This window comes from Heliangelus exortis, chromosome 18 (assembly GCF_036169615.1).
Source record: "Heliangelus exortis chromosome 18, bHelExo1.hap1, whole genome shotgun sequence".
In the NCBI taxonomy this organism is placed as follows: Eukaryota; Metazoa; Chordata; class Aves; order Apodiformes; family Trochilidae; genus Heliangelus; species Heliangelus exortis.
The window spans coordinates 7,210,775-7,227,112 of NC_092439.1; the positions used below are offsets into that span (position 1 = coordinate 7,210,775).

Sequence of the window (16,338 nt, forward strand, 5' to 3'; positions counted from 1 at the left end):
GCAATAATCTCCACGGATATTTTAGCAATGCTTTTATCAATAGATTTGCACACTTTTCTCCAGTGATTCCAGGTGAGGCTGATTGTCAGCCTCAATTTTGTCAGACAGATTGTCAGACATCTCCTGTCTGCAGGTGCAGTGCTAAAGATGGCAAATGTTGCTGAGAGTCCAGCAGCTCTCGGTGGTGCTGTACAGCTGTGAATCAGTCTGCACCTTGACTGATCACTGACTCTTCATAAGAAGTCCTAGTGCTGATTCTAAGCATAGAAACTGAAGGAAATACTGTGTCCTTTAGTCAAAGAAATTGGTTATGGGAAGTGCATTTTTGAGGTACTTTTTGTTAAAAAAAAAAAAAAAAAAAAAAGTGTTTTCATTGGTTTTCCCTTTCATGTAATAAGCTCTGTTCTACATTAATCTCCAAAAGCTAAATATTGCTACCATTATGTAGACCCAGTGTTCTTTGTATAATGAGAGAATTTCCTCTCTAAGAAGAGAGGAACATTCAGGCAGACTCCCTATTAGCTCTTTCAAAGAAGAAAACTGACCACAGAAATGCGTGTTTTGCAAACTTTGAGGTTTGATTTGATTTTTGTTTTGTTTTAAATCTGTTGTTTCTCTAGAATGCAGCTGTTTCAGTGGGTGGAAAGTGATGATGTGTTCATAGAACAAGAAATGGGGCTGAAAATTCTAGCCAGTGGTTTAAACTGAGGAGGTGGACACAAGCCAGTAGAGGATTTATGTAACTTCATCTTCTTTTGTACTTTATACTAATTCCTTTCTTTGTGGTCTTCAGTTTTTTTATGCTTATTTTTTTAATGCTGATATAAATTTAAGTATAGACAGGATAGTTTTTTCTGACTAAGGGTTTTTAGAAATCAGATAGCAGGTTCTGTAACTCAGCATGGAATGTCCCATTTCTGAGAAAGGAAAACCACTTGTTCATCTCTTTCACAACTAAGCTGTTATCCAGTCCTGCTTTTCAGGAACACCCAAAACTCATCTGCAACCTTTTCAAGTGTTTGGGATATGCAAAGAATGCAAGACTGAGCCTGGAGCTGGTACATTCTTCCTTTTAATATCCTTGCTTCCATGTTAATATATTTACCCAAGTTCTATGAGACTCATTCTAATCTGGGTTAACTCTGCAAGTCATGGTCAGGAATTGCACTACTTTCCCTGTAGACAATGATAGTTCAATCATAATTTACACACACACAAAAAAGCGACCAACCAAACAAAAAACCCACCAAAAAACCAAAACCCAAACCAAAAGAACACCAAAACTTAAACAGAACACTAAGACTTGATGTCATTATGTTTATGGAATGAAAAGAACCAGTTACACAGAGATTCCCCTTCTGAGACCTCAGATTCTTCAGACATTTGTTTGCTTTGTTTTCCAGGGTTTTTTGTCCAACATGTAATTCCTTTGCTGGCCCATTCCTGAAAATGTAAGGTTTCCCATTACAGATAACCTGGGGTTTAGCAAGCTGTAATTTTGCAAATGCTACATTTTATTCTGCATGCCTTTTCCCTGCCAGTTCTTTCCTCCATGCCTATGTGGTCTGACTTGATTCCAGAAAAAAAAAAAATCAGGATTGTGTTATTTTCAGAGGCTGCACATATCTTTTTTCTGTTTTTTTCCCAAAGTTGGCCAGGTTTCTATTGCTTTCTCCTGTGTTATGTGTGAGTGCAGTAGTACCATTCACCACTCTGAAATATTGTATCACTTGAAATCCTGTTGTGTAAGTAGAGAAAACTTTCCTTAATGCTCCTAAAAATGTTTTAAAAAGAATCACACATCCATGGGTATGGAAAAACCCCCATATTTTAGCAAATATATTTGAGATGTTTTTACATTTATTTGAACTTCTAAAATCTGGATATTTCTTCTGAGTTTCATAAAGCTTTTTGGTTTTGGTTTGTTTGTTTTTGTTTCTGCTCTCAGATCAGCTAGCTTTTGAATTTTTCCAACTAGTTTGGGAGTTCTTTACCATTTGCTGTTAACATTAGGTGTCTTTTAAGGAAGCTTCTGTCCAGTTTTTCTTCAGAGCAACTCCTTTTGGAGGACCTTCTCTTATCATCATGTTTTCCCAGTATACCCTTACTGCATAAATCTTCTTGCTTTGATGATTATTGATGCAGGAAGCTGTGATGTAGCCTTGAGGTTCAACCACTTCCTGTTCTTCCAGTGCTGTGCTCTAAAATGCCACCAGAACTTCTAAATTACTTAATTACAGACATCTGTGTTCCTTGAGAAAGTTCCTAACTTGTTAGCTGACAGGCATTTGGTAGGCTATAGAAGTACAAAATGCATCTGTATTTCTGTATTCATTCGTTGCTACTGGAAAAGGGCATGGGTATGCTCCAACCTAATGACTTTCTAGAATTCAAACAAATATTTCAGGTTCTGGTTTTGCAGTATTTAGAAATTTTACTTGTAATAACTACTCACAGTTACTCACAACTCCTACCTTCAGTGTTACTTGTTGGATTTGGTTTAGGTATTCCTTATGACTCCATTCATTGCCAGGGGAAAAAAAGCAGGATTGACTCACCTGGAGACAAAAATTTACTTAACATGCAAATATATCACAGGTGGATCTATAGTGATGACCTCTTTAGGAGTGTTACTTAGGAATATGGAAGTCAAAATACTTGTTGAAAGTTATATTTAATGGTGAGTTTATTTTTTTAATTGGGTAAAAGTGTGTGTGTTAGAACCAGAGCTCTGAAAAATCTTCAGAGTTGAGTCGTGTTAGAAATCAATAAATACAGCTGCTTTCTCAACATGTTGAAGTTTTAATTTGTTGCCTGCATCTTGACCCAGTGTAGTGTGAATTGTGGCTTCACTGAGTGAAAGTGGACCACTTTTGAAGAGAAATTTGGCAGTATAATAGCAGTGCCTGTTTCTAAATAAAACTTGGCAGCTTCTGATGAATTTCCCTTGAGATATGATTAACAGAAGGCTTAAAGTACAATCCATGAAGTACATATGTAGTGAGAAAGCTATTTTGTCACAGACACCTTTGAATAAAATCCTTAGAACAACAGTTCCAAATCACTCTCTCTGGTTTTGTGTTGAGTTATGCCACTTAAGCATTTCTGTTGAACATCAATCAAACAAAAAAGCAAAAATGTGTGCAGACTGGACTAAATAATGGCCTCTGAATTACAGATGACTGTGATTCATATATTACCTCCTTTGACACAGAGATTCTTTTGATGCCTGAAGAATTAATAGTGTTTAAACAAAAGTTAGTTTAAAAACAAAAACAAACAAAAAAAAATAAACTGAAATATTTTTTTCTCTAACGTGTTTCATCTGTCCTAACCAAAAATATAATTATGCATTGTTTACTATTTTTAGTTCATTAACATTTACAGGAAGCTCCAGTAACTGGGATCTACAGAAAAGGTTATTTGCAGCTATGCTCAGAAAGGACTAACTTATGTTCACCCAGACCTGAAATATTCTTCTGCCTTTATTTTGGGGCTTTTTTGTTTTCATTTCAGTGAGTGATCTGCATGTTATAAATAAATTTAGCAAAGCACTGGTGAACCAAGCAGAGAATATTGTAAATAATCCCACTGAAGGAAACATGAACTGACAAAACACGTTTGAGACACATTAGCTATTCATGTCCTTGTCTTTTCACATTCTTCTCTGTAAATTTCCTTAGATCATAGATGAAGAAGAAACACAGTTCATGAGTAATTGTCCTGTTGCTGTTACGGAGAGCACACCTAGGAGGAGGACACGCATTCAAGTGTTTTGGACAGCCCCTCCTACTGGTACAGGCTGTGTGATTCTGAAGTAAGTATTTTAAAGCATGTTAAATTCACTCTTAAATTGAAATTCAGTTATTAATAAATATTATTAGGTTAAGAACTGTTGGCATTCTTAAATGCTTTCTTTTCCTTTGGCATGTGTCACCAGTGATAGTTCTACTTGGACAATTAAATATTAGTAACTCCATGCCCAAATGTTCATAAGGTGTTCATAAGTCTTCAGTAACCATTGAATTGGTGTTCTAATCGAACTTTCTAGGCTTCCAGCCGCATTTTTCACTTAAAAATACTGAATGTTTGAGATTAAAGTTGTGTCCATCTGCTTGAGATTTGGGTAAAAAAGCATTACCTTAGTGAGATGTATAAGAAAGGTTTGTAGAATCAGGATTTTCTAAATGCACCTTCTTCAGTAAACCACATCAATTTGTTTGGAGGTGAGCACTTTAATTTTATAGCTGATGTTCTTTTTATGATGTTTTTCTCTTCTCAGCCTATTTCTAAAGAATGTGTGTTCATACTTTCTAAGCAGTAGTCAAAGATAAAATTGTGTAGCTGCACTTTGCTTTAGGGCCACTCTGTAGAAACTTCAAGTGACTTCTCCCTGTATGACGAGTATCAGAGGAAATTGCCAGAGAAATATTATCCTGTTTTCTAAGATTTTGCTTGTCATATTTAATAGGATAGATTGGTCAAATATGCATGGACAATTTGGATTTCTTTGCTTACTTTGAATCTACTTCTGGAGTAAGTCTGTGCAATTGCTAACGTGTTCTGCAGTAGACCAAAAATTTTCAATCTTATCAGTACTGGGGATGCCTTTAGAGACACAAACACCTCTAGGCTTTTAAGATGCTAACACAAGTGTTGGGCTGAAGGCAATTCAGGCCAGTTCTGGAAACTGTTTTTAAAATTGCATCTGATTTCTGAAGCTGAAAAATTGTCACCAGCAGTTGTCCACAACTGGCCTTGTCTCACCTTCTGCTTCACTTTCTTCTGCTTTTGCTGATTGGCACAAGATAAACACCCTCCTCTTCACCTCTGTGAGGGTGATGTAGCCATCCCCCTGACACTCTTTGTGGAACAGTCTCAAATCTTTGGTAGTGCATTTCTACCTTGTGCCTCTTGAGAGCTGTAAAGTAGTTTTGTTTAAGGTCATCTGTTTCAATGTGCACTGAAGCAGTTCAAGAATACTCTTATGGTATTTTCTTAAGCTCAGGACAGACAAGTGTACAAGTGCAGGAAAACTGTGCAGCCTGCTGTTTGCTGGATGGTCAAACAGGTTGTGTGTTTATATGTGGAATTTTTCAAGGAGCAGTCAAGAAGATTCTTTCAGTGTTGCTGAACTTTTTATCAGTAAAGCTATTTGCTTTTCCCCTTGAGACTGCCTCCCTCTTAGCAGAACAAATACTGCTCAAGGCAGTAAACACTGCTTCACTAGTGTAATAATAAGGTGATATTTTATACATTCTTTTAAAGAGAGAATATTTCAACTTAAATCCAATAAATCTATGCAAAAAAATTTGATAGCTTTTTTTTTTTTTTTTTTCTTTACTGTCTTAAGTGGAATTGTCATTAGCAAAGAAGGTTTAACCAAGACTAATACTTTTCTCACTGGAACTTAAACATCTGTGATTGGAGCTGGTTCAGGGGCCTCCCTGGGTCTTGTCAGGAAAGGAATTTAGTGAAGTACCCCCAGCTGTGGGAACCTTGATAAATGTTTCTTCTTTCCTCCTTGCTGATCAAGTCATGCTGGATATTCAACACTCTAATTTTTATATTGTGAAGTATTTGCATTATTGCATAAACCTCGAAGGAAGCTCCAAAAAAGTAACTCATTCAGAACTACAGATCTAATATTATACACACAAAACTATGAAATTTTCACTGCCTTAAGGAATGTATACATTAAATGAGTGGCATACAACCTTCCCAGACTGCTGGATGTACATCAGTAGTGCCAAAAAAAGAAATGAAGTGCTACTATAGAGTTAGATTTACTGAAGGGCACCAGTTCTGGGCATCTGGGTAGCTCAAAGAACAACTTAGAAATGGAAGTTCATAAGGGAAGGAAAAATTTTTGGTGTTACAAACACTTATTTATCATGCATATGGGAATCTTAAGTGCCTATGTACGGCTGAAAGCGGAAGGATTTTGGTAGGTACTTTGAAGTAAAATCTCTGTGGAAGAGTACAAGCTTGCTCCCACTGGTTGCTTTATTGATCTCAGAGGCTGAGTGCTTCATTCTGGAGGACATTTCAAAGAAATAATGAAAGTTACTGTTCCTACAAATTGCTGATGCCAGAAATTAATATCATACCATGGCATTTGTTTGCACTGCAGAACAGTCCCCCATGACAGCATCCATAGCAATTACTGATGTGGTTTTGGCATTAGCAACATTTACATTTCTTCTGTTGTATGTAAAGCATTGACCACATCTGAATTTGAGTTTACAGTCAGCACTCTTTCTAAAACCTTCTTTATGGTTATTTCATGTACAGTAGCAGAGAAATGTTGGATGCAAATTTCAAAACCATTCTGTCATTTGTGAGAGCTTTAGTGATCTAATAGAAACAAAATTCTGAAAGCAGTTATTATTATAAATACTTAAGTCCAAAGAAAAATGAAACCTTATACTTCAGTGGAAGCAAAAGCTCTCTGTATTTTTCTTTTCTCTGTGTTTCTCTCTGTCTCAATTCTCTGTTGATAGTGTCCAAATAGTTGTTTTATTACCAATACATATCTTTTTCAGTCCTTAAAGACTATCATATAATTTTCTCTTAGAATTTCCAAAACACAATGTATTTTGGATCCTGTTCTGATCCTTTTTCTCTATGTCCCAGTCTACTGACTTCAATATATAGAAAAGTTAAATGTCATCACAAGTTAAACATAGCTTTTCCATAAAAACTTATTACAGTTTTAGTGCCAATAATTAGGAGGGGTAAATTTGTAATGGTATAATTAAATACAGAGTCTTTAGGGAAGTTTTCCTTGGACTAGTTCTGAGGTTTGGGAACTTTTGGGGGTTTTTTTGTGGTTTGTGAAGTCTGATACCTTTGATAGAAGCACTTGATTGCCCACATCTGGCTAGTAGCCTTCTCAGTGCTTTCTAGGCATAGTGCATGAGATCAGCTTTGTTGTGAGAAGCATAAAATGACAGACACAGTTGGTAATCTGGAGTTCCCAGGTTCAGCACAGGATGCTAATCTTTTGGTGTGAGCACATATGTGTGTAATGCTGCCTTTCTGGGTGATTGCAAATTACAAAGTGGAGGAGAATTAACATATATTTGAAATTGATTTATCAACACTTCTTTGTGTCCTAAAATATCTCTTTCTGTGTGAAAACTTAGAACTGGGGGAGGGTGAGGAAGAAAGAAAAAAAAAAAAATGGAGACAAATTACCATACGTATCATACTTTAATTGCTTAGTTGAGAACAATTTCTCCATTTTCTTCATTCCCACTGAGTGATGACTGTGAAATAGCTTAAAGGTTCAAATCCTTCCAGACACTGAAAGTGCCAGTGTATAGAATGTATTTGGGGGATGCAAACAGTAGCTGAGGCTGCATTTGTCCAAGTGTTTTAGTCTATGCTTGAGCCTTGCTGATGTTACACATTGCTTGGGAGACCTTAAAGCTTAATTCTACCTTCTACTTTTCTGATGAATACGAGGAACACTGTGCAGCTAAATCCAATCATAGTGAGATATACAGATTTCAGCATACTAGCTCTTAAAATTGTTTTTGCAGATGGATGAAATAGAGAAACAGCTGAAAATTTTGGGGATGCCCCAGACACTGCAAGAGATTTTTAAACATCTTAATTTTTAGGATGACCTGATAGAAATAAAATGCATCATCGGCTGTCAAATTGAGCAGTCAGCCTCACCACAGCAGTAGGTAGTAGCACAGAAAGTTTTTCTATGTGGAATAAAGTTGTTACAAAAAGATAAATCAATAGAAGAATGCATCCAGATCATACTTAGCAATATGGATTCACTTGGCTGCCCTAGCATCTGTGCTAGCTGCAGAAGCTACCCAAATATCAGCATGAGCAGGAAAGTGCTGACAACAATGTCTTTCTTGCTTCTGTGGCTAAAGATAACTATTTGGACTAGTCCAAGCTGCCATGCTGTACACAATCTGCTTGTTTTAGTGTGCACAATGCAATATTTTATCTTTCTGTCAATCTATTCTTTCTATTATTTCTATTATCTTTCTATTATTTCTATTATCTTTCTATTATTTCTATTATCTTTCTATTATTTCTATTATCTTTCTATTATTTCTATTATCTTTCTATTATTTCTATTATCCTTCTATTATTTCTATTATCCTTCTATTATTTCTATTATCCTTCTATTATTTCTATTATCCTTCTATTATTCTGTTGTTTCTATCTCTATATCTTATCTATTCTTTCTATCTTTCACAAAAATGTGAGCAGCTATTTATTAAGTTTCTTAGAAGTAATAGACAATCACCTCTTTTAGGCCACTTTTAGCCCCAGAATTTTAGATTCATCTGGCGAGTTGTGTTTCTCAAGATGAAGTTTTAGTTCAGTGTGGTATGGAACAGGTAGGGAAAGGTCTAGCCTGCATAATTGGTGGAAAATCCAGAAAAAAACAATATTCTGCAAGTAGTCATAGAATTTTCCAATATAAAATAAGAGTGAAGAAAATTCTGTAAACTGTCTTAGCTTGTTTCCTATTAAAATTTCATAGTAGGGAGAATCTTGTTACTATCCAAATTGATTAAATCTGTCAGCTGGTGTAGATCTCATGAAGAGTCAAGTATTGCTAGATGGTAATTATCTGTCCTCCTCCAGGATTTGGTGATTTTCACTGAGCATGAGATTAATTGCTAATGTAGTAAATGATGGCCACATGCAGATAAGTTATATGCCATTTACCATTTATAAAAGATACTACAGCTCCCTGGCTCAGGGAATAATAGAGTTCTCCAGCAATGGATGTGACTTGTATGGTAAATGTAACAAACACTATTACTTATGAGTTATTTATTTCTGCTATACATACAGTGCTTCAACATCCAACAAATGAAAATTTGGTATCTGTAAATAGTGTTTGTTACCATTACTACTTGCAGAAATCCACTGTATTTGTCATAATGTCTCTGCTGTTTGTTTCTGGAAATGGTTTCTGAGCCATCTTCAGGGAAATGGTTTATTATTTGTAATTTTTTTTTTCCTGCACAGGTAATTATCTTAATGTTTTAATTGCATTAGGTTTAGTTTGTATGTAGTCTGGATAATTAAAGAGTTAGAGAATTGTAGTCTTCCAAATAAAAAAACCACTGTACATTTAGTATATAAAGTCTGTACTGACAAAATGTTTTAGGTATTTGTGATATTATAGCAAAGCTATGATACCTACAAGGACAATGTCAATACTAGTCCATGGATCTTCCTTGGATATAATACTCAGTTTCCAATATCCAGGTGGATTCTGGCAGTCCTCTCATTCGTGAGCCTTCAAAGCTCTGGGGGTGAGCAAACTCCAGCTAGAGCTTTTTGAACATGTACTTTTTGATTTCTTGTTGAAGCATAATATTCATTCAGGTCACTTGGCATCTCACTCTGAGTGAACACGACACTGAAATGTGGTGTTGGAAAGACTAAAATAAGAACCAAATGCAAAGGAACCAAATGCCACAAAACCCCACGAGTTCATAATTACATATACATACTGCAACTGTCTTGATGTGCAGCCAGATATCTTCTCTGCACTCAAAACTCATGATGAGATCCAACCCAGGGAGTCTTTGGGCCAGAAACAGAAAACAAGGCATCTGGAAAACAAAATGTCAGATTGAAATGGTCATAATTAAATGCATTTCAGAATTAATCTCTCTTACTGAAAGTCCTCATTGGTACCTATGAGGTGGCAAAAGAAGTGGATCAGGGTTTTATGTTGATTAGGTTACTAGACTAAGGTGATTAAGCAGTATAAGTAGATTTGGTCTTTTCTGAAACTAAAATGTTTCTTCTGTTTGCTGGGCTGTACTTAGCCAATATGTGCAATTTGCCTTGATTTGTTGGGACCCTCACCTGACTAATACAGAGTTCAAGGCTTTTCCATATGCTTAATGGTGTTTCTTTAAGTACTTCACATGGAATGTATTCTTCAAATACATCCTATTTGTTACAAAGCATGTAAAATACGATGATGGTACTTGTTCTTCTGGGATACCTTATTATTTGTGTGGTTTGTTTCCAGGTAAACAAAATAGTGGATTTGTACTTATTGCAAAAACACAGTTTATTTTGAACCAGATGAACTGCTAGGATATAGGTGAAGAGCTATGTGGAGTTCGCTATGAAATTATTCCTTTTAGTAGTCAAAGTATAAAAACAAACAACAGAAACCCCTACTTGTTTGAGTTTGATATTAAGGGTTTTGATCAGTTCCTTCCATTTATTCTTTCAGTCTTCCTATGTGATTGTCCAGATACAGACACAGAAACAGTTTTAACTGTCCATACTAATACTGGAACAACTGAGCTCAGTGAAAAAGCATTTATTGAAAGATTTCCAATAGAAAACAACCTGCCTTCCTTGCTTCCCAAGAGTTCTCAGTAAGGCTTTCATGCTGTTTATGAACAATAGAAGATAACAGTTCTCATGTTATAAATAGCTATATTGATTTTCCCAGTAGAATTCATGAGTCTTCTGCATGCAGAGAAATAATGAAATTCCTGTACTATTAGTTTAAACAATTTATATCTCCATCTTCCAGTTAGCTACCACACAACTGCAATAGCTTTTGAACTTAATTTTTGATAGACAGTTACAGTATAGCTTAATATTTCTTTTTGCATAACATGAATACTTTATGTAGACACTGGATATGTTTCTACACAATAAGATATCTCTGAATGCTCTAATGGCCCTAAGAACAAATACAGCTTTGATATGTAGAAAAAGCACTGATTTAACATATGCAATACTTATGACCTCCTTTCAGTTTTCCTCTTTCTTTTAGGAGTTCATATATAAGAAACATGCAGAACTTTAAATGGCCGGGGACACAGACTGGAAATTGGTAGAATTTAGTGTATTCCAGTCTTTCCCACTGGTTTCTCATATGCAGCTCAACTGATTTTTGAATGCCTCTGTTTTCTCAAAAGCTGTTAAGTGTCCAGTGACTCTATAAAACACTGCAACGTAGAAAAGAGTATTAGTATTCCTCTGTTCTAATTCCCTAAAATAACTGTTTTCTTCATCCAGCTATTTTATTTTGGGGGGGGGAACCAGAACACAACACAACAAATATTTTAAAAATTGTATTGTAACTAACTTAAAGCCCTATGTTTAATTTTTTAGATTAAGCACCCACAGAGGGTTTACTTGTATTGGGAAGAAAGAATAAGCTGCATTTCTGTGTTTGCAGGAGCTCTAATATTAGATTGTACACATGCATTTTTGCATTTTAATATACACATTAACAGCTCCATGGATCTATTGACTGAACACATCTATATTTAAAAAAAATCTGTCTCACTTTTTCACAGATTTAATATTGTTTCTTTAACTTCATAGTGGGAGCACATGAATTTGGAAAGTGTTATAAATGGGTTTTATTTTGTGCTTTTAGAAATAATATTTTTAAAGGACAATTAGAAACCTATAAAATCTAGTGAGACTCATTCATACGCTGTTGCAAAAGCATAGAGTTGCAAATCAGCTTAATGGTTTTGCTACTGAAAAAGATGGGTTTATTCCTTGAAGCGTGTAAAAAAGAAACTGAGTAGGGAAAAGATGATGGTCTTTCTTCTAGTGGTAGGGGGAATATAATGAAGGATAGGGTTTTTTAACTATTTCATACCATACCTTGAAAATGCCTAAAATAATTCAGTATTTTTAAAAAAGCAATGTTATGGTATATTTTGTGGTATATGTGCCATTGCTCTCATTGGTCCATATAGTTACTATTTTGCACAAATACTTTTATCCTTTGTGCAGTGCTGTAGGGATGCAGGCATCAGAAGAGACACTGATGTCATTTTTCTTTTTCGTCATCGTCTATTTTCTCCAAACTTTGAGGGGAATGTAGATGTTAAGATTAATCTTTAAGGTTAAAATCTCAATCTCAAACATGGAACTGATCAGAAGTCAAATGTATACTCATTTGATACTTAGTAAAGATATATGAGATATTAAAACATTCTTGGTCCTTATTCGCAACACTATTCTAAGGATACTTAATATTTGTTTAAATTGTTCACTTGGAAACATAAAGTAGCAGTTCAGGTCTAGTGCTTTCTAGTAATTCTATGCTCTGATCCAAAACTTGATGGAAGCCACAGAAAATGTGGTTTAGAAGGGACTTTGAAATAACCAAGTCCTTTACTGCCTGACAACAGGATGACAATAGAATGAACTATGATTGAGTCACCCTTGCCCACCTCTGCTATTAAAGATGGAGCCTTGGCATTCACCTAAGGAAGTGGTGCAATACTTACCTGTCATTGCTACTGATTTGCTAAAATTATTAATTTTAATATTAATTAAGATTAAAATGAATTCTTTGCTTCCTCTTCTACATATCTGATTGTTCTCATTAGCCTTGTTTGAACTTTCTGAGAACAATCCATATCCTTGAATTGCAGTACCCAAAACTTCTGGGCCAGGTTACTACTTTCATCCTTCTATCAAATACTTCAGTGTGATACTGTCTGCAGCTGGTAAATTGTTCTCATTTCCACTGTTCAAGTTATTAATGAAAATATTGGGGTATGCACAACCACACTGAACTTGAAGATATTCAGTGAGTTTCAGATGAGTTCTAAACACATGAAAAAGCAAAATAATTTTTTAAACATATGAACATTGCAGTGGAAAAATCCTGCCATATAGTTCTGGTGTAATTAATATATAAACATTTTAATTATTTTTTTTTTTAATAATGTGCTGGTTCGATGTATCTGAGTATTTACAAAACTAAAAAAGTGTATGAAAAATCAAGAAAATGTTTTTATTCAATAGTATTTTTACTCTGAAGCATCTTGCACTAGCATCTTATTTTGCATGAAATTTTAATCTCTGATTTCTTTCTGGCTAGGTCTCTAGTAGAGTCTGTATTTTCATAAATTTCCAAGTAGAGGGATGAAAATAAAAAAACACTCCACAATTTTCTTGTTTGTGGTTTCTAAATGAAAATCATTGTTAATTTAGGAGCCTGACAGCTGTAGAACATTTGCCATTCAGCAGCAGCTGTCAGCACTCCAGTTTATTTTACAAACAGATGTTTAATTTGACTTCAATGCCATTATCAATTTTTTGAGGGGAAACATAGAGTGGGAAACAGAAATAATAATGATAGTCATAATTTGATTTACTTTCAAAACATAATGCAGAGTCACTATTGAAGACATCAAAAGTGTTTTACATTTTTATTACTCAATGTTCTAAATCAGGTTTTTTATAACCACATGAACTGAAATTAAGCTCTCTCAATGCATGGTAATTCATGTTAAGGAAGTGATATAGCTTATATGAGAACTAAAGGCACTGCTTCAATGTAGTGTGCTATGTATTTTATAATATGTATTTTATTTATTTATTTATTAAATAAAATATGTATTTTATTTATGAATCGCGTGTAATGCTATTTCTGCAATTTAAAGGAGGAGATATTTTTGTCTCCATATAAAACCAGGGCATTAGTGGGTCCACTGTCATAGAATCATAGGATCACATAATGGTTTGGGCTGGAAGGAAAAAAGATCATCTAGATTTAACCCTGCCAAGGGCAGGGATACCTACCACTAGATCAGGTTGATCAAAGCCCCATCCAGCCTGGCCTTGAACACTTCCAATGAAACCAATATTTGCATGTCATGCAAACATACTGGTGCTTACTGTAGTTTAATAGTATTCTCATTTCACAACAGCAAAAGTGAAGATCAGATATTTGGTCTAGAAATGATGAAATGACATAATGAAAAATCTAAGTAACTTAACGTGGCTCATTTTTAATTATTTTTTTCTAGTATGTTGTGCCCAGTGATAAGGAAACTTCAATAAAATGTGCTCTTTGAGTACCTCAGAGAGATGCTCTGTTACTCAAAACGTCTATAGAGCCAGACTTGAAATACAGGCAGTTTATGGTCTCAGCTCTACACCACTTTGTTAATCTTCAGTATTACAAAGTCTGATTTAAATTACTCACAAAGATGGCACAATCTGACTGATCGTTGGCTCTGTCATAATAAAATCTGTTCAGGTATTTAAAGACTGTTCTTCTATGAGGTTTAATAAGTAAGCCTGCAGTTAAATTAAGAAGTTATAATGAGTTTGCTCTTTTGTATGAAGTTTTCTATGTTAGCAAAGTTTTCTAGCATGCTGAGTTAAATATTTACAGTCTGCATGCCCACAAAAGTCTACACCAGCTCTATATTGCCCTCTTTACAGTTAATATTTCAAGCACAGATATATTTCAGTATGAGAGGCAAACAACTGGATTGTCAGATTCTGCCATCCTTGCTTACACTGAATAGTCTTCAAATCTGTATGTGGGTTTAAATGTATCAACTGGAGACTCTCTAAGACTGATGAGTTATAAAAATAAGGGTCTCTTTTCCTGAACATGGTTCTTGCTGGTTTTTTTCTCTCTATCAAGCACCACAAAATAAATTCAGATTTATTTCCTTAAATGAGCAGGCACCTGTATAATTGCAATTCTTCAGAAATTATGAAAGGAAAAAAGCAGCTAGAAAAGGAATTCTTTATGTAAACTGACTTTTGAATTGATTCATGGTGTCTTTCTACTTATCTGGCTTGACAGTTTTTGAAGGGATTTGTGAAAGGATGCAAATACTAAATTCGACCAATAATTGCATGAGCCTTTCTTTTCCTTGCAGTCATTAGGTACTCACTCTTTCTATCTTTTCTGCTTCATTAGATATGCATTAAGTATCTTTGCTATCTGAACAGCAGTGGTCTGAATGCTTTTTGCACTGCTTTCCTGAAGAAATGGATTTGTTGCTCAGGCAGTTTCAGCAGAAGGTAGTTTAAAGTCTTGCAATGCACCAGAAAGCACACTTGATTTTTTTTTAATGGTTTCTGGGTTTTCATTTTCTGCAGAAAGAGGATAGGTTTGCAGACACAGGGCCTGTGTCTAGAGAAGGAATCAGCTCTGGTTGTTGGGAGGATAATGAGCTTGACACTTGCTCAGTGCACTAATAGTTTCTGTAGCCTGGTGATACCCTTAATACATACAAAAAAGTCATTTAACTTCTACAGATTACCTATTGTGAGGTTTCTTACAGATTTCTCTGAAAAGGGAATCTATGTTTGTTCTCTGCATCAGGAAAAGAAAAAAAAAAAAGGTGTGTGCTCACATGCTGCAGTTGTGGCTGTTTGCTGAAGTGAATGTATGGTGAGACAAGGAACTGGTATAAAAAATAAACTGCATACTGCAAAGCTGATGCCATATACTGAGGTACCACCATTTCATGATAGTTCATCAGTCAGTTGTCAATAGTATTATCTCAAAATCAACAGCAGTTTAAGATTGCAGGACACACCAGATTTCAGAACATCCTCAGCATCTGTGTATCTGATAATTGTATGGTTTAAATTGTCAAAGCATATATTTTTTGTGTTAATTTCTGTGTAAATGCTTGGTGGGAGCGAATTATTGCATGCTATGAAAAACAAAGATAGGTGCACCTTATGTTTTTGTGTTGAAGGTTGCTTTCCTTGCTGCTTCAGTTTTGAAATCTAAACCAACTCTTGGAAAAGTTTAAATTTCACTGCTTGGGTGTCAATTTCAACAGCATAATCAATGCTTTTGAAGCCATTTCCCATGCACATATTTGAATGAGCACCCCTGCTTGTCTCTGCAATGCCTTATCCCTTGCTTTATTTCCTCCCGTGTCTCTAATCACACTTTTTGTAACATAATTATCCACATTAAAACAGCTCCCTCTCAGAGATTCTAATGAAGTTAAGAAGCTAATTAACTGCACTTTTGCTCCAAATAAAACTTGAGATGGATTCCAGTTCCTAGTCTATGCCTGCTTCTCAAAGCTGCTAATATGAAGGGTAATTTATCATCTTAATCCTTTCCATTACTCCTTACTACTGTTCACAATTCTCCTTTAATAATACTATTCATGTGCTCTCTTTGTCCTGATGATTGAGGGAGATACAGACTGTGTAGATTTTGCCTAATCCCTGATCCTTTAAGCATAGTTGTAATCACTTCCTTCATGAAATGATGACCTTTATCTGGGTCAACAGGGCTTCAGGAGCTCCACAGAAGTGAAAGGCTTCTTGATAGTTTTGGATTTTTCCCCTCACCCTGCTGCTATGTTGTTTTATTGGAAAGGCTTCAAATCACTGTGAGAAGGAACCGTTCACTTCCAACGAGTTTCATTACCACAGTCTGTTTTGAAGAACTAATATATACAATCTATATGTAGCCACATCCACAGTCTGACAAGCCACTGCTGCAGTGAAGGGATGTAAGGAGACTTTGTTCATGGGCTTCCTATGCATATTGTTGACAACTTT

At 35.3% G+C, this 16,338-nt stretch overlaps 1 protein-coding gene across 4 annotated transcripts in view; it reads left to right on the top strand.

The window, feature by feature from the left end:
• Positions 1 to 16,338, top strand: part of SPON1 (spondin 1) — a 272,520-nt gene that overhangs the window by 169,338 nt on the left and 86,844 nt on the right. For all 4 annotated transcript variants that reach the window (XM_071761773.1, XM_071761772.1, XM_071761774.1 and 1 more), the window contains one exon: positions 3,684 to 3,817. In XM_071761773.1, coding sequence (XP_071617874.1) covers positions 3,684 to 3,817 — 134 coding nt within the window. The remainder of the gene's footprint in view (positions 1 to 3,683; positions 3,818 to 16,338) is intronic.